Source organism: Amblyraja radiata, chromosome 12, assembly GCF_010909765.2.
Source record: "Amblyraja radiata isolate CabotCenter1 chromosome 12, sAmbRad1.1.pri, whole genome shotgun sequence".
Taxonomy (NCBI): Eukaryota; Metazoa; Chordata; class Chondrichthyes; order Rajiformes; family Rajidae; genus Amblyraja; species Amblyraja radiata.
In genome coordinates, this window is record NC_045967.1 from 60,856,374 (window position 1) to 60,883,993 (window position 27,620).

General features: G+C 49.2%; 1 protein-coding gene across 2 annotated transcripts in view; it reads left to right on the top strand.

The window, feature by feature from the left end:
• Positions 1–27,620, top strand: part of LOC116979271 (gamma-aminobutyric acid receptor subunit beta-4-like) — a 51,338-nt gene that overhangs the window by 1,894 nt on the left and 21,824 nt on the right. For both annotated transcript variants that reach the window (XM_033030883.1, XM_033030884.1), the window contains one exon: positions 985–1,052. In XM_033030883.1, the coding sequence (XP_032886774.1) occupies positions 985–1,052 (68 nt within the window). The remainder of the gene's footprint in view (positions 1–984; positions 1,053–27,620) is intronic.

Here is a 27,620-nt window from a genome sequence, read left to right on the forward strand (position 1 = left end):
GAAGTGATTTCTCTTTATGGAGGGCCACACACAGAGAGACATGACCCTAACAATTGACCTTGAGAGATGAGGTCATGGGATTCACAAAATGTCCCCTTCAGCGGCTGCAAAGACACCTTCCAGACCGAGCTTGTTGGGGTATTTTGAGACCAGGTTATGGATGGCCAGTGACTGAGAGCAAGCAATAGGCATCCATGATCCGGTGAACAAATACTTGGTCGGGTCGAGGAGTCAGTTTAGGGCTGGATAGGAAAGGACTGCAGATGCTAGTATACACTGAAGGCAGACACAAAAAAAGCTGGAGTAACTCTGCAGGTCAGGCAGCCTCTCTGGAGAAAAATAATAGGTGACGTTTCGGGTCGAGTCACTTCTTCAGACGTCTGAAGCCTGACGACCAAGTCTGAAGAAAGGTCTTGACCTGAAACGTCACCTATCCATGTTCTCCACAGATGCTGCCTGACCCGCTGAGTTACTCCAGCACTCTGTGTCTGTCTCCTTTCGTTCCGTGTTCCAGATTAACGCTGGTGTGAATGCAACTGTTCAATGTCACTGAATCCCCTGTTTGTCTATCGTCCTTTATTATGCTAATCTACTCATTAACCAGAGTGTAAATTTGTACCTGTCACTAATTTAATCATTTTGACTTTCTGGGGATCTTATTGGAACGTTTGGCTTTGCAGGGACGTAGATGGGACAGGCTCTATGAGAGAGCCCGGTGAAGGGGGGCCGGGACCCTTCTCATGCACTGTGTGAGAAGGATGGCCAGTGTAGAGGGGCAAGGCTCCGTGAGAGAGATGGCCAGTGTAGAGGGGCAAGGCTCCATGAGAGAGCCCGGTGAAGGGGGGCCGGGACCCTTCTCATGCACTGTGTGAGAGAGATTGCCAGCTTTAGCAACAGGTTATTTAGAGAGACTATTGATCAGCTGTTCAGGGTTGTGATCGGGAGAGCAGACCATGATTAACACTCTTCATTCCTCATCACCAGGGTCTCCGGTCACTGTGGGGATGAGTATACACATTGCCAGCATTGACATGATCTCGGAAGTTAACATGGTGAGTTGAAGGATTTAATTTTTGTGAACCAAATGCCGATGTAAATGCAATGTGCCCCAGGTTAGGATCATGAGGTGTGGGGGAGATGAAGTCTTGACTGGAATATGAGAATACCACTCAAGGATGGAAATGGTCAACATACCCACAACAGAGGCAGGTGAGCCTACACAATAGCAGGGAAAGTATTGGGGAGTTTGTAAGGGGCAGGATTTATGTTCGCTTGGAAAGTGGGGACTGATAAGGAGAGTAAACATGGTTTTGTGCCGAGATATTGTCTGACAAATCTGCCTGAGCCTTTGGAGAATGTGGTGGAGGTGGTGTATATGGACATTAGTAGCGGGTTTGACACGGTCGGCTGGTCCAGAGGGTAGGGTGCATGGGATACAAAGTGTAGGCAAACTAGATCCAACATTGGCAGTGAGGAGGCAGAGAGTGGTGTTGGAGGTGGTTTCTTCAACTGGAATGCTGTAACCAGTGATGAACTGGGATGAACTGGGATGAACTGGGATGAACGGGGTTGAACTGGGATGAACCGGGATGAACGGGGATGAACGGGGTTGAACTGGGATGAACTGCGGGGATGAACTGGGATGAACCGGGATGAACCGCGGGGATGAACTGGGATGAACTGGGATGAACTGGGATGAACGGGGATGAACTGGGATGAACCGGGATGAACTGCGGGGATGAACTGCGGGGATGAACCAGGATGAACCGGGATGAACTGCGGGGATGAACTGGGATGAACTGGGATGAACCGGGATGAACTGCGGGGATGAACTGCGGGGATGAACTGCGGGGATGAACGGGGATGAACTGCGGGAATGAACTGGGATGAACGGGGATGAGGGGTTGGACAGGCTAGATGCAGGAAGATTATTCCCGATGTTGGGGAAGTCCAGAACAAGGGGTCACAGTTTAAGGATAAGGGGGAAGACTTTTAGGACCGAGATGAGGAAAACATTTTTCACACAGAGAGTGCTGAATCTCTGGAATTCTCTGCCACAGAAGGTAGTTGAGGCCAGTTCATTGGCTATATTTCAGAGGGAGTTAGATGTGGCCCTTGTGGCTAAAGGGATCAGGGGGTATGGGAGAGAAGGCAGGTACAGGATACTGAGTTGGATGATCAGCCATGATCATATTGAATGGCGGTGCAGGCTCGAAGGGCCGAATGGCCTACTCCTGCACCTATTTTCTATGTTTCTATGAACCGGGATGAACTACCGGGATGAACGGGGATGAACGGGGATGAACGGGGATGAACTGCAGGGAGGGATCAGTGCTGGACCATGCTATTTGCCACATATATAAATGGCACGGATGAGAATGCAAGTGAATATCAGTAGGTATAGTGAAGAAGACTGTGCCAGATGGAATTTAATCCAGCCAAGTGTGAGGTTGTGTAAGTTGGGATGTCAAATATTAACCACACATGAGGCCATTGGAGTGTTGTGATATGCTTGCCTTCATAGTCAAGGCTTGAGTATAATTGAGACGTCATATTGCAGGCCATTCGGCCCATCAAATCTATTCTGACATTCAATCATGACTGATCTATCTTCCTCTCTCAACTCCATTCTCCTGCCTTCTCCCCATAACCCCCTCACTAATCAGGTGTCTGTCAAACTACACCTTAACAATACCAATGACGGCATCCACAGGTGTCTGGCAATGAATTCCACAGATTCACCACCCTTTGACTAAATAAATTCCTCCTCATCTCCTTTCTAAAGGTACGTCCTTTTATTCTGAGGCTACGCCTTCTGGTTCTAGACTCTCCCACTAGTGGAAATATCCTCTCCACACCCACCCTATCCTGGCCATTAGCTTGAGTTTATTCTCACTGGAACATAGGAGGTTGAGGGCTGAAATCTCCAAATTTGCAGATGACACAAAGCTGGGTGGCAGTGTGAGCTGTGAGGAGGATGCTATGAGGCTGCATGGTGACTTGGACAGGTTGGGTGAGTGGGCAGATGCAGATCGATGTGGATAAATGTGAGGTTGTCCACTTTGGTGGCAAAAACAAGAAGGCAAATTATTATCTGATTGCTGTCAGATTAGGAAAAGGGGAGGTGCAACGAGACCTGGGTGTGCTTGTACATCAGTCACTGAAAGTAAGCATGCAGGTACAGCAGGCAGTGAAGAAAGCTATGGTCTTCATAGCAAGGGGATTTGAGTTTAGGAGCCAGGAGGTCCTACTGCAGTTGTACAGGGCCCTGGTGAGACCACACCAGGAGTATTGTGTGCAGTTTTGGTCTCCTAATTTGAGCAAGGACATTCTTGGTATTGAGGGAGTGCAGCGTAGGTTCACCAGGTTAATTCCTGGGATGGCGGGACTGACGTATGATGAAAGAATGGGTCGACTGAGCTTGTATTCACTGGAATTTAGAAGAATGAGAGGGGATCTTATAGAAACATATAAACTTATTAAGGATTGGGAAATTCACGCTAGATGCAGGAAAATTGTTCCCAATGTTGGGGGAGTTCAGAACCAGGGGTCACAGTTTAAGAATAAGGGTTCGGCCATTTAGGACTGAGATGAGGAAAAACTTCTTCACCCAGAGAGTTGTGAATCTGTGGAATTCTCTGCCAGAGAAGGCAGTGGAGGCCAATTCACTGGATGTTTTCAAGAGAGAGTTAGATTTAGCTCTTGGAGCTAACGGAATCAAGGGATATGGAGAGAAAGCAGGAACGGGGTACTGATTGTGGATGATCAGCCATGACTCGAAGGGCCGAATGGCCTACTCCTGCACCTATTTTCTATGTTTCTATGTTTCTATTTCTAAAATAATGAGGGGCATAGTTAGGATGGCCAGAATGTTTTTCTTTGGTTGCTGCAGGTTAAGACCAGAGGGTGCAGTTTTAAGGTGAGAAGGAGGAAATGTAAAGGCGATCTGAGGGTTAAGGTTCTCGCATGGAGAGTGGATATCTGGAGCGAGCTGTCAGTGGAGGTGGTAGAGGGAGATACAATGACAATGTTTGAAAGGCATTTGGACAGGTGTTTGTGCAGTGGGATAGATGCCATACATGCCAGTGGGCTGAGTGTAGATAGATATATAGGTTGGCGTGGCAGAGTTGGGATGGAGGTCTGATTGTGTACAACTCCAGGTCTCTCTGGTACATTGCTTTAATTAATGTTGGGGTAATTCCCAAATATACTTGTCAGTCCCATAGTATTACTGAACGAGCAGGAAACCATATTTATATCACAACCAACATTGCTAAATGAGATAACTCTGGTACAATGATGTTTCTGGGATCTTGTTGTGTTAAATTGCTTTTTAACAATACGTCGATCTACAAACATGGAGGCCCTAAATTCACGATAGTTTTTACTCTTTAGATAGTGCGGGTGTCCGGGGTTACAGGGAGAAGGCAGGAGAACGGGGTTAGGAGGGAAAGATAGATCAGACAATAGACAATAGACAATAGGTGCAGGAGTAGGCCATTCGGCCCTTCGAGCCAGCACCGCCATTCAATGTGATCATGGCTGATCATCCCCAATCAGTATCCCGTTCCTGCCTTCTCCCCATATCCCCTGACTTTGCTATTTTTAAGAGCCCTATCTAACTCTCTCTTGAAAGCATCCAGAGAACTTGCCTCCACTGCCCTCTGAGGCAGAGATTGAATGATAGACTTGATGGGCTGAATGGCCTAATTCTGCTCCTATCTCTGATGATGTTATGATCTATAAGGAAACCAGGGTTGTCCAGGTGACAGGAGGTAAAGGATGAGAAACATCTGGGATCGAGGCCTTCCACAACTCATCATCATGTTCAAAACCAACGCCACTTTAATAATTGTATTTGAAGTCATTTGTTTAGTTAATGGTCACATGTACCAAGGCCTGCTGGTCAGTCAGTGGGTTATTGAGGTGTGGGCATCACCATAACGGCTCTCATCACCTTCTCAATGTGGGGATCAGCAGCAACATCATGAAGAAGGTTCTCCTGCTGTGTTGCATCAGGTAGGAAGTACCCAGGTAGTGTACTAGTCAACATGAGGAAGTACACAGGTCATGTACTAGTCAACATGAGGAAGTACACAGGTCATGTACTAGTCAACATGAGGAAGTACACAGGTCATGTACTGGTCAACATGAGGAAGTACACAGGTCATGTACTGGTCAACATGAGGAAGTACACAGGTCATGTACTGGTCAACATGAGGAAGTGCACAGGTTATGTACTGGTCAACATGGGGAAGTACCCAGGTAGTGTAGTGGTCAACTTGGGGAGGTGCAGGGAATATGGAAAAGGTGAAGTCTCTATAAAGATGCTTTCTGGGAATCTATCTGGACGAGACATTGCTGTTGTGGAATAAGGTGACAGTTTGCTGTTGTGTGTTGTGGGCAGTACACACATGCACACGTACATGTAGACAACGTCCATGTAGACAATGTGTCACTTTAAGATTAGAAACTTGGGAGAAGAACATGAAAGAGTAGAGCACAGGAACGGGCATTTGGCCCTCAATGTCCATGCTAGTGATCCATATCCCTCTATTCCCCATGCATCCATCTGCCTATCTAAAAGCCTCTAACACAATAGTGTGGAAGTTGCCTCCACCACGACCCATGGCAGTGGTTCCCAGTAATCTCTGTGTAAAACAAAACGTCTCCACACATCTTTAAACTCTGCCTCTCACATCTTAAAGCTATGCTCTCTACAGCATTTCCATCTGGCAAAAAAGGTTCTGAATGTCTACCCTATCTCTGCCTCTCATTTTATAAACTTTTATCAGGTGTTCTCTCAATGTCTTGCATTCCAGCGAAATCATCTCAGTTTGTTCAACCTCTCATAGCTACAAGCCTCTAATCCAGAAATTAATCTTCAAACTCAAAGTGGGATTATAGTGCCATATTTACACTGCTTCTGGAACATAATTGACTGACAGGACCAGGGGGACGTGTGTGTGTGTGTGTGTGTGTGTGTGTGTGTGTGTGTGTGTGTGTGTGTGTGTGTGTGTGTGTGTGTGTGTGTGTGTGTGTGTGTGCGATCACAACACAAAATATTTCACACGATATCTGGGGCTGGATTCACTCGGGTCTCCCCATGCTAAAATGTTGCAGCATTTAAATGATACAAGACTCCTGGATTAAACACCAAGATTGATGCTTTGCCGATCAGGTCTATCCATGGATTGTGTATCATGTAACATTACACCACAAACGATCAGTGGTGCAGTGATCTCTGGTTCAGCATCCTCTGCAATTCCAGGACCAAGGACAGCTTTGGGATCCATCTGAGTCTAGTGAGCAACATCTGTGGTAGGTACATTACTGGAGAGCATTCTGAGGGATAAGATATGTATGCGTTGGATAGATAGGGGTTGATGAGGGATAGTCAGCATAGTTTTGTATGTGCGAGATTATATCTAAGGAACCTGCTTGAGTTTATTGAAGTAAAAGGGTTGATGAGGGCAAAGCCAGACATTGTCTATATGGATAAGGTTCTGCTCAAGAATATGAGATCGCATGGGATCCAGGGAGAAGTTGTGTAGGCTGTGACTTTGTTCCTGGGAGCAGGGCAACATCTGGTCCAGTCCGACTAGGATGCCCCATCTAAGTTGGTCTTATTTTCCCTTGTTGGCCTATAAACCGTTCCTATCTATGTACCTGTCCGTGTTTTTAATTCCTGTTACACTACTTGCTTCAACTACCTCCTGTGGCAGCTCGTTCTATATATCCACCACCATCTGTGTGGAAAAAGCTGCCTCTCAGGTTTCAACTCAATCTTGCCCCACTCACCTTAAATCTAGAATGTCTGCTTTTTCATTCATCTACCATGGATAAAAGACATTGTGTATTCACTCTATCTATTTCCCTCATGAACCCATACACCGCTAGAAGATCACCCCTCAGCCTCCTGCGCTCCAAGGAATAAAGGGCGGGCAGGTGGGTGCAGGTGAGTGGGTGGGTGAGGGCAGGTGCAGGTGAGTGAGGGTAGGTGGGTGCGCGAGGGGTGGGTGCGAGTTGGAGGGTGGGCAGGAGGGTGAGTTGCTGGTGTGGAAACTATTTGGAAAATTTCTGAGGGCAAAATTTATTTCCACTTAAAAAAACAATGATTGGTTAAAGCTGGTCAGCATGAACCCTCTTTCACTGGGACAACATTCTGTGAGGTTTGTTGATGAAGGGGGACAGTGGACGTTGTCTCCATGGACGTTGTTTACATGTTGTTTACATGGACATCCGCATGGACGTTGTCTACATGGGCATTGTTTAGATGTTGTTTACATGGACATTGTTTACATGTTGTTTACATGGACATCCGCATGGACGTTGTTTACATGGGCATTGTTTACATGTTGTTTACATGGACGTTGTTTACATGGACGTTGTTTACATGGACGTTGTCTACACGTTGTTTACATGGACGTTGTTTACATGGACGTTGTTTACATGGACATTGTTTACATGTTGTTTACATGGACGTTGTTTACATGGACGTTGTCTACATGTTGTTTACATGGACGTTGTTTACATGGACGTTGTTTACATGGACATTGTTTACATGGACGTTGTTTACATGGACGTTGTCTACATGTTGTTTACATGGACGTTGTTTACATGGACGTTGTTTACATGGACGTTGTTTACATGGACGTTGTTTACATGGACGTTGTTTACATGGACGTTGTTTACATGGACGTTGTTTACGTGGACGTTGTCTCCAAGGACATCGTCTACCTGGATGTTGGTCGGGCCATTCACAGGTCACCGTGGTGGCTGCTCCAGAAGGTTAGAGTTCATAGGATCCAAGCAAGGTGGCCAATTGGTTGTTAATTGAAGGCATCGTTTAGTGTCGGACTGTGCAGTGTGGTGGGTGATGGGACCTGATGGCATTAGCACCATGTGTAAAGCTGATGTACATGAAGAGTTTAGTGAGTGCAATGTAGGAGGTGTGATGAGTGAGTGAGCAGAAGGTGTTTATGGAGCAGGAACGAGGACTGTGTGATGGATCAGGTGGGCCATCATGTCCCATCTATACTAGTCCCACCTGCAAGCATTTGGCCAATATCAGTTCTGGCCGCTGCGCGACGGGACGGGTGTGTCATAGAGGCATTGAGTCATAGAATGATACAGTGTGGAAACAGGCTGGAAGTGACTGAAGGAGTAAATAGCAGGACAGACAAAGGAGAGTCAGTAGATGTTGTCTACCTAGATTTTCAGAAAGCCTTTGATAAGGTGCCACATGGGAGGCTGCTAAGGAATATGAGAGCCCATGGTGTCAAAGGGCAGATACCAGCATGGATAGCAGGTTGGCTGGATGGCAGAAGGCAAAGAGTGGCAATAAAGGGGGTTGTTTCTGGTTGGCTGCCAGTGATTAGCGGAGTTCCACAGGGCTCGGTGCTGGAGCCGCTACTCTTCACGTTGTATATTAATGATGTGGACGAGGGGATTGAAGGCTTTGTGGCCAAGTTTGCAGATGATACAAAAATAGATGAAGGGGCAGGTGGTGTAGAGAAAGCAGGGACTGCAGAAGGAGTTGGACAGGTTGGGAGAGAAGTGGCAGATAGAATATAGTCTAGCAAAGTGTGGCGTCGTGCATTTTGGTCGTAGGAATAAAGGCGTAGACTATTTTCTAAATGGGGAGAGAATCCAGAAATCAGATGATCAAAGGGACTTGGGAGCTGGTGCAGGATTCCCAAACAGTTAATCTACAAGTTGAATCGGTAGTAAAGAAAGCAAACTCAATGCTAGCATTTATTTCAAGAGGGCTTGTATACACAAACAGGGATGTAATGTTGAGGCTCTATAAGGCGCTGGTCAGGCCACATATGGAATATTCTATCTGAGGAAGGATGTGCTGGCTCTGGAGAGGGTCCAGAGGAGGTTTACAAGAATGATGCCAGGAATAAGTAGGTTAACGTATGATGAGCGTTTGTCGGCACTGGGCCTGTACTCGCTGGAGTTTAGAAGAATGAGGGGGGATCTCATTGAAACTTACCGAATAGTAAAAGGTACACAAAAATGCTGGAGAAACTCAGCGGGTGCAGCAGCATCTATGGAGCGAAGGAAATAGGTGACATTTCGGGCTGAAACCCTTCTTCAGACTGATAGGGGGTGGGGGGGGGGGGAGGAGAAGGAAGGAAAAAGGGAGGAGGAGGAGCCCGAGGGCGGGGGGATGGGAGGAGACAGCTCGAGGGTTAAGGAAGGGAAGGAGACAGCAAGGGCTAGCAAAATTGGGAGAATTCAATGTCCATGCCTGCCGGCCGCAGTCTACCCAGGTGGAATATGAGGTGCTGTTCCTCCAATTTCCGGTGTTGCTCCCTCTGGCAATGGAAGAGACCCAGGACAGAGAGGTCGGATTGGGAATGGGAGGGGGAGTTGAAGTGCTGAGCCACCGGGAGTTCAGGTAGGTTCTTGCGGACTGAGCGGAGGTGTTCGGCGAAACGATCGCCCAACCTCCGCTTAGTCTCACCGATGTAAATAAGCTGACATCTAGAGCAGCGGATGCAGTAGATGAAGTTGGAGGAGATACAGGTGAACCTTTGTCGCACCTGGAACGACTGCTTGGGTCCTTGAATGGAGTCGAGGGGGGAGGTAAAGGGACAGGTGTTGCATTTCTTGCGGTTGCAACAGAAAGTGCCCGGGGAGGGGGTGGTGCGGGAGGGAAGGGAAGAATTGACAAGGGAGTTGCGGAGGGAGCGGTCTTTGCAGAATAGTAAAAGGCTTGGATAGAGTGGATGTGGAGAGGATGTTTCCACTAGTGGGAGAGTCTAGGACCAGAGGTCACAACCTCAGAATTAAAGGACATTCTTTTAGGAAAGAGATGAGGAGACATTTCTTTAATCAGAGGATGGTGAATCTGTGGAATTCTTTGCCACAGACGGCGGTGGAGGCCAAGTCAATGGATATTTTTAAGGCAGAGATAGATAGATTCTTGATCAGTGCGGGTGTCAGGGGTTATGGGAAGAAGGCAGGAGAATGGGGTTAGGAGGGAGAGATAGATTAGCCACAATTGAATAGTGGAGTAGACTTGATGGGCCGAATGGCCTAATTCTACTCTTATCACTTATGAGGCCCTTCTGCCCAATTTGTCCACACTGGCCAACATGTCCCATCTACACTAGTCCCACCTGAATGTGTTTGGCCCTTATCCCTCTAAACTTGTCCGATCCATACCTAACTGTTTCTTAAACGATGGGATAGTCCCAGCCTCAACTACCTCCTCTGGCAGCTTGTTATATACACACACCACCCTCTGTGTGAAAAAATTACCCATTAGATTCCTATTAAATCTTTTCCCCTTCAGCTTAAACCTATGTCCTCTGGTCCTCGATTCCCCTACTCTGGGCAAGAGACTCTGTGCATCTACCCGATCTACTCCTCTCATGATTTTAAACACCTTTATAAGATCACCCCTCATCCTCCTGTGCTCCAAGGAATAGAATCCCAGCCTACCCAACCTCTCCCTGTAGCTCACACCCTCAAGTCCAGGCAACATCCTCGTAAAGAGGACATTCACAGAATGTGGCCCAGGACCGAGCGTTTCAGTGTAAGGTTTAGATTTTGGTGGCACGGTGGCGCAGTGGTAGAGTTACTGCCTCACATCACCAGAGACCCTGACTACGGGTGCTGTCTCTACGGAGTTTGCACGTTCTCCCCGTGACCTGCGTGGGTTTTCTCCCTGTGCTCCGGTTTCCTCCCATATTCCCGTAAAGTAGGTTAATTGACTTCTGTGAATCGTCCCTTGTGTGTGATGGAACGTGGTCAGTCGTGGGACAGTGGTCAGTCGTGGGGTAGTGGTCAGTCGGTGGGACAGTGATCAGTCGTGGGGTAGTGGTCAGTCAGTGGGAGGAGGGTCAGTCGGTGGGACAGTGGTCAGTCGGTGGGACAGTGGTCAGTCGTGGGGTAGTGGTCAGTCGGTGGGACAGTGGTCAGTCGGTGGGACAGTGGTCAGTCGGTGGGACAGTGGTCAGTCGTGGGGTAGTGGTCAGTCAGAGAGAGGAGGGTCAGCTGCGGGAGAGCGGGCGGGAGGGCAGGAGAGTGCGGACCCTCGTCGGGGTGCCAGGCTGACCCCGCGGGACATTCCATCAGCCCCCACATGTCCACTGACAGCATTTACTGTGATGTGTCTGGAATACATCTACAGCCACAGAATCAGTGACACACAGCCCCTACTCTAACCATTCATGCAAAGGGTAAACGGATTGTTACCCCTGTAAACAGCAGGAAGACTGGCCGGGAATTGTCGGAGTTTGTAGGCTGGACGGGGAAGATGTTGGGGGCAACACAGACTGGAGCAGTGAGCGATGGTGCCGTGAGGAATGTTTCAGTACCTGTGGACACTGACCTGCCCAGGGCAGCGTTCATGTGGAGCACGAACTCTCACCCTCTCCACAAGGACAGGCATTCTGCGGTACTGCTGTACTGTGTTACTGTGTTACTGCTACCCCTTGCCCTTGGGGTAAGGGTCATTGGGCAGAGGTCATGGTCAGCCGGTGGCCTGAGTGTACTCTGTAGACCACACCAGGGCTGGCGGTCATTCGTGGGTCAAGGGAAATACACCATTACCTGGAGAACCACAAGGCGGGGGGGGGGGGGGGGGGGTACCACAAGGAGGGGGGGGGGGACCACAAGGAGGAGGGGGGAACACAAGGAGGGGGGGGGGGGACCACAAGGAGGGGGGGGGACCACAAGGAGGGGGGGGGGAACACAAGGAGGGGGGGGGGGGGGTACCACAAGGAGGGGGGGGGGGGGACCACAAGGAGGGGGGGGGGACCACAAGGAGGGGGGGGGGACCACAAGGAGGGGGGGGGACCACAAGGAGGGGGGGGGGGAACACAAGGAGGGGGGGGGGGGACCACAAGGCGGGGGGGGGGGGGTACCACAAGGAGGGGGGGGGGACCACAAGGCGGGGGGGGGGGGGGTACACAAGGAGGGGGGGGGGGGGTACAACAAGGCAGGGGGGGGGGACCACAAGGCGGGGGGGGGGGTACCACAAGGAGGGGGGGGGGACCACAAGGAGGGGGGGGGGGACCACAAGGCGGGGGGGGGGGGGGGTACCACAAGGAGGGGGGGGGGGTACAACAAGGAGGGGGGGGGGACCACAAGGCGGGGGGGGGGGGGGGTACCACAAGGAGGGGGGGGGGGGTACAACAAGGCAGGGGGGGGGGGGACCACAAGGAGGGGGGGGGGGACCACAAGGCGGGGGGGGGGGGGTACCACAAGGAGGGGGGGGGGACCACAAGGCGGGGGGGGGGGGGGGAACCACAAGGAGGGGGGGGGACCACAAGGAGGGGGGGGGGACCACAAGGCGGGGGGGGGGGGGGAACCACAAGGAGGGGGGGGGGACCACAAGGCGGGGGGGGGGGGGGGAACCACAAGGAGGGGGGGGGGGACCACAAGGAGGGGGGGGGGGGGTACCACAAGGCGGGGGGGGGGGGGGGGGGAACCACAAGGAGGGGGGGGGACCACAAGGAGGGGGGGGGGACCACAAGGCGGGGGGGGGGGGGGAACCACAAGGAGGGGGGGGGGACCACAAGGAGGGGGGGGGGACCACAAGGCGGGGGGGGGGGGGGAACCACAAGGAGGGGGGGGGACCACAAGGCGGGGGGGAGGGGGCTTCCCCTGCACTGCAGGTCATTAGTTACCCCATTTGACATGGTTGGGGTGGGCTGTAAGCTTGTGATTACTTTGTGTTACAATGGACCATGTTTGATTTGCCCGGACATGAGAGGTGATGGGATACATTGCTTCACAAGGGAAGGTTTTATTTATTGAGTGGGACAAGTGTTCTTTACTCAACGGCACTAGAGTGAGGGAAGATGTAGCTTTATGTGTGTGGGGGGGGGGTGGGGGGGTTGTGCGTCTGAGCTGTGTGTTATTCATACAGTGTTGTACATGGAATATGTCATGTACTGCAGAGTCTAACCCTGATGTACACACCCAGAACTGAAGATTGAAATCCTTACAGGCTGCAGCTCTACACGGCTGGAAACGCCATAACACAGATAATAATATATAATAATCACAAATACAATCAACTAATGAGTAATAGATATCACCATAATGGTGCAAAAATCCAAGCCCGTAGAGCAACCAGCGACACAGTCCACAGGAGATCACAGTCGCTGAGGTCAGTGTCGTGCAGTGTTCAACAGCCTTGTGGTTGTTGGGAAGTAGCTGGAGGTCACGGTTTTCAGGCTCCTGTACCTTCTTCCCCATGGTAGCAGCGAGATGAGAGTGTGGCCAGGGTGGTGTGTGTGTGAGTGTGAGTGTGGGTGTGAGTGTGGGGGGGGTGTGTGTGTGAGTGTGGGGTGGGTGTGAGTGTGGGGGGGGGGTGTGTGTGTGAGTGTGGGGGGGGGGGGTGAGTGAGTGTGTGTGTGTGTGTGGGGGGGGGTGGGTCTATGCTGGTGCAGGCTGCCGTTGTGAGCAGTGTGGGGGGGTGTGAGTGTGAGTGTGGGGGGGGTGTGTGAGTGTGAGTGTGTGTGTGTGTGTGTGTGTGGGAGTGGGTCTATGCTGGTGCAGACTGCCGTTGTGAGCAGTGTGGGGGGGTGTGAGTGTGAGTGTGAGTGTGGGGTGTGAGTGTGAGTGTGTGTGTGTGTGTGTGTGTGCGTGTGTGTGTGGGAGTGGGTCTATGCTGGTGCAGGCTGCCGTTGTCAGATCAGATTCAGATTCAATTTTAATTGTCATTGTCAGTGTACAGTACAGAGACAACGAAATGCATTTAGCATCTCCCTGGAAGAGCGACATAGCAAATGATTTAAATAAGTAATAATAAGTGTCCGGGCGGGGGGGTTATTGGCAGTCACCGAGGTACGTTGTTGAGTAGAGTGACAGCCGCCGGGAAGAAGCTGTTCCTGGACCTGCTGGTTCGGCAACGGAGAGACCTGTAGCGCCTCCCGGATGGTAGGAGGGTAAACAGTCCATGGTTGGGGTGAGAGCAGTCCTTGGCGATGCTGAGCGCCCTCCGCAGACAACGTTTCGACAGACTCAATGGGGGGGAGCGAGGAACCGGTGATGCGTTGGGCAATTTTCACCACCCTCTGCAATGCCTTCCGGTCGGAGACAGAGCAGTTGCCATACCATACTGTGATGCAGTTGGTAAGGATGCTCTCGATGGTGCAGCGGTAGAAGTTCACCAGGATCTGAGGAGACAGATGAACCTTCTTCAGTCTCCTCAGGAAGAAGAGACGCTGGTGAGCCTTCTTGATCAGAGTTGAGGTATTGTGGGTCCAAGAGAGGTCATCGGAGATGTTGACTCCCAGGAACCTGAAGCTAGAAACACGTTCCACCTCCGTCCCGTTAATGTGGATGGGGGTGTGCGTGCCGCCCCTGGACTTCCTGAAGTCTACAATGAGCTCCTTGGTCTTCTTGGAGTTAAGGGCCAGGTTGTTGTCTGCGCACCATGCTGCTAAGTGCTGGACCTCCTCCCTGTAGGCCGACTCATCGTTGTTGCTAATGAGGCCAATCACCGTTGTATCATCTGCATACTTGATGATGGTGTTAGTACCATGTACAGGTGTGCAGTCATAGGTGAAGAGGGAGTAGAGGAGGGGGCTCAGCACACAGCCCTGTGGAACGCCAGTGTTCAGGGTGAGGGTTGAAGAGGTGTGCTTGTCTAACCTAACAGACTGGGGTCTGTTGGTTAGAAAGTCCAGTATCCATTTGCAGAGGGAGGGGTCGATGCCCAGGTTACCGAGTTTGGTGATCAGTTTTGATGGTATAATGGTGTTGAATGCTGAGCTGTAATCGATGAACAGCATTCTTACGTAAGTGTCTCTGTTGTCGAGGTGGGAGAGGGCGGAGTGAAGTGCCGTTGAGATGGCATCCTCCGTACTCCTGTTCTTGCGGTAGGCAAACTGATAGGATCCAGTGTGGGGGGTAGGCAGCTTTTGAGGTGTGCCAGGACCAGCCTCTCGAAGCACTTGGTGATGATGGGGGTAAGTGCAACTGGGCGGAAGTCGTTGAGGCTTGCTGCAGTGGAGTGTTTTGGCACTGGCACGATGGAGGTGGTTTTAAGGCACGTGGGAACAACTGCTTGGGCAAGTGACAGGTTGAAGATGTCAGTCCAGACGTCTGTCAGCTGCGCAGCACAGGCCCTGAGAACGCGATCGGGGATGCCGTCAGGGCCAGCAGCTTTACGTGCATTAGTCCTACTCAGTGTCACGTATACGTCGTAGGGGGTGAGTGTGAGGGGTTGGTGATCGGCAGGTAGCACAGCCTTGATGGCTGTCTCTAGATTGTCCCTGTCGAAGCGGCCATAGAAGTGGTTAAGCTCCTCAAGGAAGGAGGCGTCGCTGGATGTGGGGGTGGTGTTGGAGGGTCTGTAGTCCGTGATGGCCTGGATGCCTTGCCACATGCGTCGGGGGTCGGAGTTGTTGTTGAAGTGCTCCTCAATCCTGAGCTTATGGCAGTGCTTGGCCTTCTTGATGCCCCTGGCTGAACTGTAGGCTCGAGCATCGCCTGACCTGAAAGCGGTGTCCCGTGCTTTCAGCAGTAGCCTGACCTCGCTGTTCATCCATGGCTTCTGATTCGGGAATATGCTCACCTGTTTGAGGGAGGTGACACTATTGATGGTGGAGTTTATAAAGTCCAGAACAGAGGATGTGTAGGAATCAATGTCCGTGTGGGAGTCAAGGGTGGCCTGGGCTGCAAACGCCTTCCAGTCAGTGTTTCCAAAACACTGCTGAAGTGTGAAGTCCGCTTCCTCTGACCAGACTTTAACTGTCCTCACAGTTGGTTTAACCCGTCTGATGAGTGGGGAGTACTTAGGGATCAGGAACAATGAGACGTGATCAGACTGACCAAGGTGGGGGAGGGGGATTGCTTAGTAAGCTTCAGCCATGTTGGTGTAGACTTTGTCCAGTGTCTTGTCTACTCTAGTGGGGAAGGAGACATGTTGGTGGAATTTGGGGAGTACAGTCTTCAGGTTAGAGTGATTGAAGTCACCCGCAACAATGAAGGCTGCCTCGGGGTTGTGCGTCTGTTGATTGCTAAAGGCAGTATGCAGCTCTTTCATTGCAAGCTTGGCATTAGCATCAGGAGGGATATAGGCTGCAGTCACAACAGTGGAGGTGAACTCCCTGGGCAGATAGAACGGTCTGCATCTAACCAAGAGGAACTCAAGGTTAGCTGAGCAGTGACTCTCGATGATGGTGGAGTCCGTGCACCATGCTTTATTTACATAAATGCACAGACCCCCACCTCTGGTCTTACCGGAGTCTGATGTCCTGTCCGCTCGGAGTGAATGACGCCCCGATAGCTGGATGGCGCTGTCAGGAACGTCAGTGTTGAGCCAAGTTTCCGTGAAGATCAGGATGTTGCAGTCTTTGATCCAGTTGTGGGAGGTGATCCTTAGCCGGAGTTCGTCCATTTTGTTTGCCAGTGAGCGCACGTTGGCGAGGAAAAGGCTAGGAATCGCTACCCTGTGTGGGGCTAGCTCTAACCTAGCCTGTGTGGGGCTAGCTCTAACCTAGCCTGTGTGGGGCTAGCTCTAACCTGGCCTGTGTGGGGCTAGCTCTAACCTAGCCTGTGTGGGGCTAGCTCTAACCTAGCCTGTGTGGGTCTAGCTCTAACCTAGCCTGTGTGGGGCTAGCTCTAACCTAGCCTGTGTGGGGCTAGCTCTAACCTAGCCTGTGTGGGGCTAGCTCTAACCTAGCCTGTGTGGGGCTAGCTCTAACCTGGCCTGTGTGGGGCTAGCTCTAACCTGGCCTGTGTGGGGCTAGCTCTAACCTGGCCTTTAACCCACCTCTGCATCCCCGGCGGTGTTTTCGTACGCGTCGCCGTCTGTTGGTGCTTCTGGTCGGCCGAGCTGGCTTGGTGCGCGCTGGTGTTCTGCCGCTCCGTTGCTCCGTGTCTGCATCTCCGTGGCTCCGCAGGCGGTGAGTGTGAGTGTGAGTGGGTGTGGGTGTGTGCTGGTACACCATGTACACCATGGAGCAATGTACATACACCATGTTCTCAGTGAGCATCTACGGTGAGGATTATTTAGTCTGGAATTTATTTTTTCATGGGAAAGAAAGATTTATTCCTTGGCTTTTATTTAAAGTTATTAATCTTGTATTACAAGTGGAACTGTATTATTTATCCTGTATTACCAGGGTTGATGTGTATTGTGACTGCCACTATGTCAGAGGTGATGTTTTATTTAGCTCCTGCTACACACAGTGAATCTTTCACTTTGCATCACAATGTTTTATTTATTGTGAATCAAAGTAAAGTAGGGGAGGGAGGGGGGGGGGGTGGAGGGGGTTAAAGGTGGGAATAAACTCCTTCCTGGTGATACAGGAGCAGCAGGGTCTCATGCCCACGGCAAGTGTACAATGTGGGAATGTGCTTCACCAGTGTGTGTGTGTGTGTGTGTGTGTGTGACACTGTGTGTGTGTGAGTGTGTGACCCTGTGTGTGTGACCCTGTGTGTGTGTGTGTGACTCTGTGTGTGTGACCCTGTGTGTGTGTGTGTGTGACCCTGTGTGTGTGACCCTGTGTGTGTGACTGTGTGTGTGTCTGTGTGTGTGTGACTGTGTGTGTGTGTGACTGTGTGTGTGTGTGTGACTGTGTGTGTGTGATTGTGTGTGTGTGTGACTGTGTGTGTGACTCTGTGTGTGTGTGTGTGTGTGTGTGTGTGTGTGTGTGTGTGTGTGTCTCTGTGTGTGTGACTGTGTGTGTGTGTGTGACTGTGTGTGTGTGACTGTGACTGTGTGACTCTGTGTGTGTGTGTGTGTGTGTGTCTCTGTGTGTGTCTCTGTGTGTGTGACTGTGTGTGTGTGTGTGTGTGTGACTGTGACTGTGTGTGACTGTGTGTGTGACTCTGTGTGTGTGTGTGTGTGTGTCTCTGTGTGTGTGACTGTGTGTGTGTGTGTGTGTGTGACTGTGGCTGTGTGTGACTGTGTGTGTGACTCTGTGTGTGTGTGTGTGTGTGACCCTGTGTGTGTGTGTGACGCTGTGTGTGAGCCGTGGTTACAAGGAGTCGTGCATTAGGGTGTGTAATGTGATTACCTTCTCAGTTACAGGTACAATGTTAGCGGAGAGCGTGTAGTTGTGTATTACACAGGGATGTTCCACATCATGTAGAGGGGTGTGCATTACACAGGGATGTGTATGTTCTACATCGTGTAGAGGGGTGTGTGTTACACAGGGATGTGTTCTACATCGTGTAGAGGGGTGTGTGTTACACAGGGATGTGTTCTACATCGTGTAGAGGGGTGTGTATTACACAGGGATGGTCTACATCGTGTAGATGGGTGTGTATTACACAGGGATGTTCCACATCGTGTAGAGGGGTGTGTATTACACAGGGATGGTCTACATTTTGTAGAGGGGTGTGTATTACACAGGGATGGTCTACATCATGTAGAGGGGTGTGTATTACACAGGGATGGTCTACCTCGTGTAGAGGGGTGTGTATTACACAGGGATGGACTACCTCGTGTAGAGGGGTGTGTATTACACAGGGATGTTCCACATCACGTACAGTAAAGATGATCATGTGTTATTCACTCTGTGCTGTAATGGGAAGTGTAGTATTCAGTGGGAATGGGAGCCTGGTGCAACATATAACACTCGGTGATACATTATTACTTCCCTGAATTCCAAGTAACAATTATGTTATTTATGTTGAGTTACTAGAGGAGAGGAATTATTGAAGAGGAGAATGTGTTTTCTACCGTGTGTGACTTGGGGAAGGATGTGTTATATACCGTGGGCCCTACCTGGGTAAACCTGTTTTTAAACTTTAGACAGACATAGAAACATAGAAAATAGGTGCAGGAGGAGGCCATTCGGCCCTTCGAGCCAGCACCACCATTCATTGTGATCAACTCTCTGGGTGAAAACATTTTTTCTCACCTCAGTCTTAAATGACCTCCCCTTTATTCTAAGGCTGTGGCCCCTGGTCCTGGACTCGCCCAACATTGGGAACGTTTTTCCTGCATCTAGCTTGTCCAGTCCTTTTATAATTTTATATGGTTCTATAAGATAGCCCCTCATCCTTCTAAACTCCAGTGAATACAAGCCAAGTCTTTTCAATCATTCCTCATATGACAGTCCCGCCATCCCAGGGATCAATCTCGTGAAGCTACGCTGCGTTGCCTCAATCACAAGGATGTCCTTCCTCAAATTAGGAGACCAAAACTGTACGCAATACTCCAGATGTGGTCTCACCAGAGCCCTATACAACTGTAGAAGAACCTCTTTACTCCTATACTGAAATCCTCTTGTTATGAAGGCCAACATTCCATTAGCTTTCTTCACTGCCAGCTGTACCTGCACGCCAACTTTAAGTGACCGGTGTACAAGGCCACCCAGGTCTCGCTGTACCTCCCCTTTACCTGACCTAACCCCATTGAGATAATAATCTTCCCCCTTGTTTTTGCCGCCAAAGTGGATAACCTCACATTTATCCATATTATACTGCATCTGCCACGCATCTGCCCACTCACTCAACCTGTCCAGGTTACCCTGCAACCTCCTAGCATCCTCTTCACAGTTCACACTGCCACCCAGCTTTGTGTCATCCGCAAACTTGCTAGTGTTGCTCCTAATTCCCTCTTCCAAATCATTAATATATATGGTAAACAGTTGCGGCCCCAACACCGAGCCTTGCGGCACTCCACTCGCCACTGCGTGACAATCTGAAAAGGACCCGTTCACTCCTACTCTTTGCTTCCGGTCTGCCAACCAATTTTCTATCCATATCAACACCCTACCACCAATACCATGTGCTCTAATTTTAGTCACCAGTCTCCCTTGCGGGACCTTATCAAAGGCTTTCTGAAAGTCTAGATACACTACATCCACTGGCACCCCTTCATCCATTTTACTTGTCACATCCTCAAAAAATTCCAGAAGATTAGTCAAGCATGATTTCCCTTTCATAAATCCATGTTGACTTGGACTAATCATTTTACTGCTATCTAAATGCCCCATTATTACCTCTTTAATAATTGACTCCAGCTTCTTTCCCACCACCGAAGTCAGGCTAACTGGTCTGTAACTGGTTTCTAAACCAACATGTAGAGGAACCAACGAGAGAACAGGCTATTCTAGACTGGGTATTGAGTAATGAGGAAGGGTCAGTTAGCAGTCTTGTTGTACGTGTACACAGTATTAGTGAGACCACATTTGGAATACTGTGTACAGTTCTGGGGTCCATACTTAAGAAAGGATGTACTAGCCCTGGAGGCAGTGCAGCGAAGGTTTACAAGATTAATTCCTGCAATGAGGGGATTGACATATGAGGAAAGGTTAAGTAGGCTGGAACTCTACTCTTTGGAGTTTAGAAGAATGAGAGGCGATCTCATTGAAACATATAAGATCGTGAGGGGCCTTGATCGGGTGGATGCACCGAGGATGTTCCCAATGATCGGGGAAACTAGAACTAGGGGACATAGTCGCAGAATAAGGGGGGGCTCTTTTAAAACTGAGATGAGGAAGAACTTCTTCACCCAGAGGGTGGTTAATTTATGGAATTCACTGCCCCAGGGAGCAGTGGAAGCAGAAACGTTAAATATATTTAAGTCTAAAATAGATGATTTTTTAGCTGCCAAGGGGATAAGGGGCTACGGGGAGAGGGCAGGGATATGGACCTAGGTATGGTTAGTATAGTAAGACCTGAGTGATCTCCTGGACAAGTGTCGATCGCCTGGATTGGGGTCGGAGAGGAATTTCCCGGATTTTTTTCCCGAATTGGACCAGGGTTTTTATCCGGTTTTTTGCCTCCCCCAGGAGATCACGCGGTTCTTGGGGTGGAGAGGGGTGATAGCGGTATATAGGGGAGGGTAGTGTCTTGTGTTCTGTGTCTTGTGTCTACTGTTTGTGGGTAAGTGTGTCTGTTTAGTGTTCAGCCATGAGCGAATGGCGGTGCGGGCTCGACGGACCTGGTGGTCTACTCTCGCACCTACTTTCTATGTTTCTATGTTATGTCTATACGTGCCCCCTTGGGCAAGAGTGACCATAATATGGTTGAGTTCTTCATTAGGATGGAGAGTGACATCGTTAATTCAGAACAATGGTTCTGAACTTAAAGAAAGGTAACTTTGAGGGTATGAGACGTGAATTGGCCAAGATTGACTGGCAATTAATTCTTAAAGGTTGACGGTGGATATGCAATGGAAGGCATTTAAAGACTGCATGGATGAATTACAACAATTGTTCATCCTAGTTTGGCAAAAGAATAAATCAGGGAAGGTAGTGCATCCGTGGATAACAAGGGAAATCACGGATAGTATCAAAGCAAAAAATGAAGTGTACAAATTAGCCAGAAAAAGCAGCCTACCAGAGGACTGGGAGAAATTCAGAGACTAGCAGAGGAGGAGAAAGGGCTTAATTAGGAAAGGGAAAATAGATTATGAAAGAAAACTGGCAGGGAACATAAAAACTGACTGCAAAAGTTTTTATAGATATGTGAAGAGAAAGAGATTAGTTAAAACAAATGTAGGTCCCTTGCAGTCAGAAACAGGTGAATTGATCATGGGGAACAAGGACATGGCGGACCAATTGAATAACTACTTTGGTTCCGTCTTCACTAAGGAAGACATAAATAATCTGCCGAATATAGCAGGGGACCGCGGGTCAAAGGAGATGGAGGAACTGAGTGAAATCCAGGTTAGCCGGGAAGTGGTGTTAGGTAAATTGAATGAATTAAAGGCCAATAAATCCCCAGGGCCAGATAGGCTGCATCCCAGAGTACTTAAGGATGTAGCTCCAGAAATAGTGGATGCATTAGTGATAATTTTTTTAAACTCTTTAGATTCTGGAGTAGTTCCTGAGGATTGGAGGGTAGCTAATGTAACCCCACTTTTTAAAAAGGGAGAGAGAAAACAGGGAATTACAGACCAGTTAGTCTAACGTCGGTAGTGGGAAAACTGCTAGTCAGTTATTAAAGATGGGATAGCAGTACATTTGGAAAGTGGTGAAATCATTGGACAAAGTCAGCATGGATTTATGAAGGGTAAATCATGTCTGACAAATCTTATAGAATTTTTCGAGGATGTAACTAGTGGAGTGGATAGGGGAGAACCAGTGGATGTGTTATATCTGGACTTTCAGAAGGCTTTCGACAAGGTCCCACATAAGAGATTAGTATACAAACTTAAAGCACACGGTATTGGGGGTTCAGTATTGATGTGGATAGAGAACTGGCTGGCAGACAGGAAGCAAAGAGTAGGAGTAAACGGGTCCTTTACACAATGGCAGGCAGTGGCTAGTGGGATACCGCAAGGCTCAGTGCTGGGACCCCAGCTATTTACAATATATATTAATGATCTGGATGAGGGAATTTAATGCAACATCTCCAGGTTTGCAGATGACACGAAGCTGGGGGGCAGTGTTAGCTGTGAGGAGGATGCTAGGAGGCTGCAAGGTGACTTGGATAGGCTGGGGGAGTGGGCAAATGCATGGCAGATGCAGTATAATGTGGATAAATGTGAGGTTAGCCACTTTGGTGGCAAAAACAGGAAAGCAGACTATTATCTAAATGGTGGCCGATTAGGAAAAAGGGAGATGCAACGAGACCTGGGTGTCATGGTACACCAGTCATTGAAAGTAGTCATGCAGGCAATGAAGAAAGCGAATGGTATGTTAGCAATCATAGCAAAAGGATTTGAGTATAGGAGCAGGGAGGTTCTACTGCAGTTGTACAGGGTCTTGGTGAGACCACACCTGGAGTCCAAATCTGAGGAAGGACATTATTGCCATAGAGGGAGTGCAGAGAAGGTTCACCAGACTGATTCCTGGGATGTCAGGACTTTCATATGAAGAAAGACTGGATAGACTCGGCTTGTACTCGCTAGAATTTAGGAGATTGAGGGGGGATCTTATAGAAACCTACAAAATTCTTAAGGGGTTGGACAGGCTAGATGCAGGAAGATTGTTCCCGATGTTGGGGAAGTCCAGGACAAGGGGTCACAGCTTAAGGATAAAGGGGAAATCCTTTAGGACCGAGATGAGAAAAACATTTTTCACACAGGGAGTGGTGAATCTCTGGAACTCTCTGCCACAGAAGGTAGTTGAAGCCAGTTAATTGGCTATATTTAAGAAGGAGTTATATGTGGCCCTTGTGGTTAAAGGGATCAGGGGGTATGGAGAGAAGGCAGATATAGGATACTGAGTTGGATGATCAGCCATGATCATATTGAATGGCGGTGCAGGCTCGAAGGGCCGAATGGCCTACTCCTGCACCTATTTTCTATGTTTCTATGTTTCTATGTAATTCCCCGTTTTCTCTCTCGCTCCTTTCTTGAAAAGTGGGATAACATTAGCTATCCTCCAATCCACAGGAACCGATCCTGAATCTATTGAACATTGGAAAATGATCACTAATGCGTCCACTATTTCTAGAGCCACCTCCCCGAGGACCCTGGGATGCAGACCATCAGGCCCAGGGGATTTATCATCCTTCGGTCCCATTAGCCTACCCAACACTATTTCTCACCGAATGAAAATTTATTTCAGTTCCACTACCCCCTTAGATCCTCTGTCCTCCAGTACATCTGTGTCTTCCTTTGTGAAGACAGATCCGAGGTACCTATTCAACTCTTCTGCCATTTCCTTGTTGCCCATAATAATTTCACCCGTGTCTGCCTTCAATTGACCCACATTTGACTTTGCTACTCTTTTTCCCTGAACATATCTAAAGAAGCTTTTACTGTCCTTCTATATATTCCTGGCCAGCTTCCCTTCGTACTTCATCTTTTCAGCCCGTATTGCCTGTTTTGTTTCCTTCTGTTGTCCTATGAAAGTTTCCCAATCCTCTGGCTTCCGGCTACTCTTTGCTGTGTTATACATCTTTTCTTTTAGTTTTATTCTATCCCTAACTTCTCTTGTCAGCCACGGTTGCCTCCTACTCCCCTTAGAATCTTTCTTCCTTTTTGGAATGAAATGATCCTGCATCTTCCGGATTATGCCCATAAATTCCTGCCATTGCTGTTCCACCGTCATTCCTGCTAGGATCCCTTTCCAGTCGACCTTGGCCAGCTCCCCTCTCATGCCTTCATAGTCCCCTTTGTTCAACTGCATCACTGCCACTTCCGATTTCACTTCTCCATCCCAAATTGCAGATTAAAACTAATCATATTATGATCACTACCTCCAAGCGGTTCCTTTACCTCGAGTTCTCTTATCATATCTGGTTCATTGGACAACACTAAATCCAGAATTGCCTTTTCTATGGTCGGCTCCATTACAAGCTGCTCTAAGAATCCATCTCGGAGGCATTCTACAAACTCTCTTTCTTGGGGTCCTGAACCAACCTGATTTTCCCAGTCTACCTGCATATTGAAATCCCCCATCACCACAGTGACATTACCTTTGTTACATGCCAGTTTTAACTCCTGCTGCAACTTACACCCTACATCCGGGCTACTATTTGGGGGTCTGTAGATAACACCAATTAGAGTCTTCTTGCCTTTACAATTCCTCATCTCAATCCACAGTGACTCTACCTCGTCAGGCCCTATGTCTTCCCTCACAAGGGACTGAATTCCATCCCTCACCAGCAGAGCTACCCCTCCTCCTCTGCCCACCTGCTGTCCTTTCTATAGGATGTATAACCCTGAATATTAAGTTCCCAGGCCTGATCCTCCTGCAGCCACGTCTCAGTAATCCCCACAATGTCATATCTACCAACCTCTAACTGAGCCTCAAGCTCATCTACTTTACTTCTGATACTTCATTCATATACAATACTTTTAATTCCTTACGCATCTCACCTTTCACATCGATCCCTATTACACTTGGCCATACTCTCCTATCCCTTTGTGAGCTTCCTTTCCCGTTAATCTCTTACCCTTTAACTCCATCCTCCACTATCCCATTTGACACCCCACCCCCCTTTATTCAGTTTAAAACCACCTGTGTCGCAGTGGCAAACCTGCCTGCCAGAATGCTGGTCCCCCACCTGTTAAGATGCAATCCGTCCCTTGCTCCAAAACAGATCCCAGTGATCTAAGAATCTAAATCCCTGCCCCCTGCACCAGTTCCTCAGCCACACATTCAGGTCCCGTATCTCCCTGTTCCTGTTCTCGCCAGCACGAGGAACTGGAAGCAAACCGGAGATAACATCCCTGGAGGTCCTGCTTTTCAGCATTTTTCCGAGCTCTCTAAAGTCACGCTGCAGAATATTCATCCCCTTCTTTCCGACATCGTTTGTGCCGACATGCACTACCACTTCCGGCTGTTCACCTTCGCCCTTGAGGATTTTCTGCACTCTGTCCGTGACATCCTGGATCCTGGCACCAGGTAGGCAGCACACCATCCTCGCATCCCGTCTGTTGCCGCAGAAACCCCTGTCCGTACCTCTCACAATGAAGTCTCCCACTACAATGGCATTGCCTGACTTTGGCCTTTTTGGTTTTGGCTCAACAGCCCTATTCGCATCGCAAGCCAGTCCACCGCTCAGTGTAAACACGTCTTCTGTCCCGACAGCTTCTAAGTGGGTGAACCTGTTCACAAGAGGTACAACACCTGGGGACCTTTGCATTCCATGCTTCCCTCCCTTTCTCACTGTCTCCCACCTTCTCTCTTCCAGTACCTTAGGTGTAACAATCTTGCTGTAGGACTTGTCGAGGAACGACTCAGTTTCTCAGACGAATCTGAGGTCATCCAATTGCTTCTCCAGTTCCCCAACACGGTCCTTCAGGAGCTCTACCTGGATACACTTCTCGCATTTGTAAGCAGCCAGAGGCACCAGCGGTGTCCTTGACCTCCCACATACTGCAAGCATCGCACTGAATCAGCTTGCCTGACATCTCCTTCTTTCGTCTCTCCCTCTGCAGTATTTTGAGTAGCCTCCTCGCCGAAGACTCTCGAGCCAAAGACTCGCAGTTTTCTCACAGGGCACTTCCCTCACTAGGCCGCTCCCTCACTGCCGCTCCCCAAGAGCTGTCTTGCTTATATTAATAATAATAATAATAATAACTTTATTTATAAGTTATGACTGATAAGTTGCCTAATTTACCAATTTACAACCAAATTCCTTAGTTTTAAATGGTTTCCCCCCTCTGACTCACTTCTAACTCTCCTCCCACTCGGGCTAGAGCCAATCACTGCTTTTTCCTGCTTCTCTTTGTTGCTGTCTCTTCAAAATCCACGGGAGCTCCATGTAGATGGGGCATGTTGATTAGTGTGGGTGGGACTAGTGTAGATGGGGCATGTTGATTAGTGTGGGTGGGACTAGTGTAGATGGGGCATGTTGATTAGTGTGGGCAGATGGGACTAGTGTAGATGGGGCATGTTGATTAGTGTGGGTGGGACTAGTATAGATGGGGCATGTTGATTAGTGTGGGTGGGGCTAGTGTAGATGGGGCATGTTGATTAGTGTGGGTGGGGCTAGTGTAGATGGGGCATGTTGATTAGTGTGGGCAGATGGGACTAGTGTAGATGGGGCATGTTGATTAGTGTGGGCAGATGGGACTAGTGTAGATGGGGCATGTTGATTAGTGTGGGCAGATGGGACTAGTGTAGATGGGGCATGTTGATTAGTGTGGGTGGGACTAGTATAGATGGGGCATGTTGATTAGTGTGGGTGGGACTAGTGTAGATGGGGCATGTTGATTAGTGTGGGTGGGACTAGTGTAGATGGGGCATGTTGATTAGTGTGGGTGGGACTAGTGTAGATGGGGCATGTTGATTAGTGTGGGTGGGACTAGTGTAGATGGGGCATGTTGATTAGTGTGGGTGGGACTAGTGTAGATGGGGCATGTTGATTAGTGTGGGCAGATGGGGCTAGTGTAGATGGGGCATGTTGATTAGTGTGGGTGGGACTAGTGTAGATGGGGCATGTTGATTAGTGTGGGCAGATGGGGCTAGTGTAGATGGGGCATGTTGATTAGTGTGGGTGGGACTAGTGTAGATGGGGCATGTTGATTAGTGTGGGCAGATGGGGCTAGTGTAGATGGGGCATGTTGATTAGTGTGGGTGGGACTAGTGTAGATGGGGCATGTTGATTAGTGTGGGCAGATGGGGCTAGTGTAGATGGGGCATGTTGATTAGTGTGGGCAGATGGGGCTAGTCTGGGCCGGTTAGGCTTAAGGGCCTGTTTACACACTGTATGTGTGGCACCCTCTGGCCCTGAACTCTTGTCATCACACTTCTAAGACATCCCACTTTCCAGACGCAATCAATCAACTTGAGCAAGTTCCCTGACAGCGTAGACATGTGTCGACAAGTTGATGAAGGCATTCGACAGGTTGGCCTTCATCGGTTGTGGCATTGAATAAAGTAGTTGGTACATCATGCTACAACTGTACATCATCGTTGGTCAGGCACATTTGGAGTATTGTCTGCAGCTTCTGGTGTCTAGCTGTTGGGAGGATGGGATTAAACTGGAAAGGCTGCAGAGAAGATTGGCCACCGTGGTACTGAGAATGGAGGGGTGGTTATGAGAAGAGGTTGCAGAGACTGGGGCATTTCCCATGGGGTGGTTGAGGGGTGACGTACAGGTTTATAAAATCATCAGCAGCCGAGCTAAAGTGAATGTGCATAGTCTATACCCCAGGGAAGGGGAGTCTAAAACTAGGGGGCAAAGGTTTAAGGTGAGATTGGAAGATTTGAAAGGGATTTGAGGGCGAGATTCACACAGAGATTATTCACCAGAGAAAGGACATTTCTACCCACGTCTGC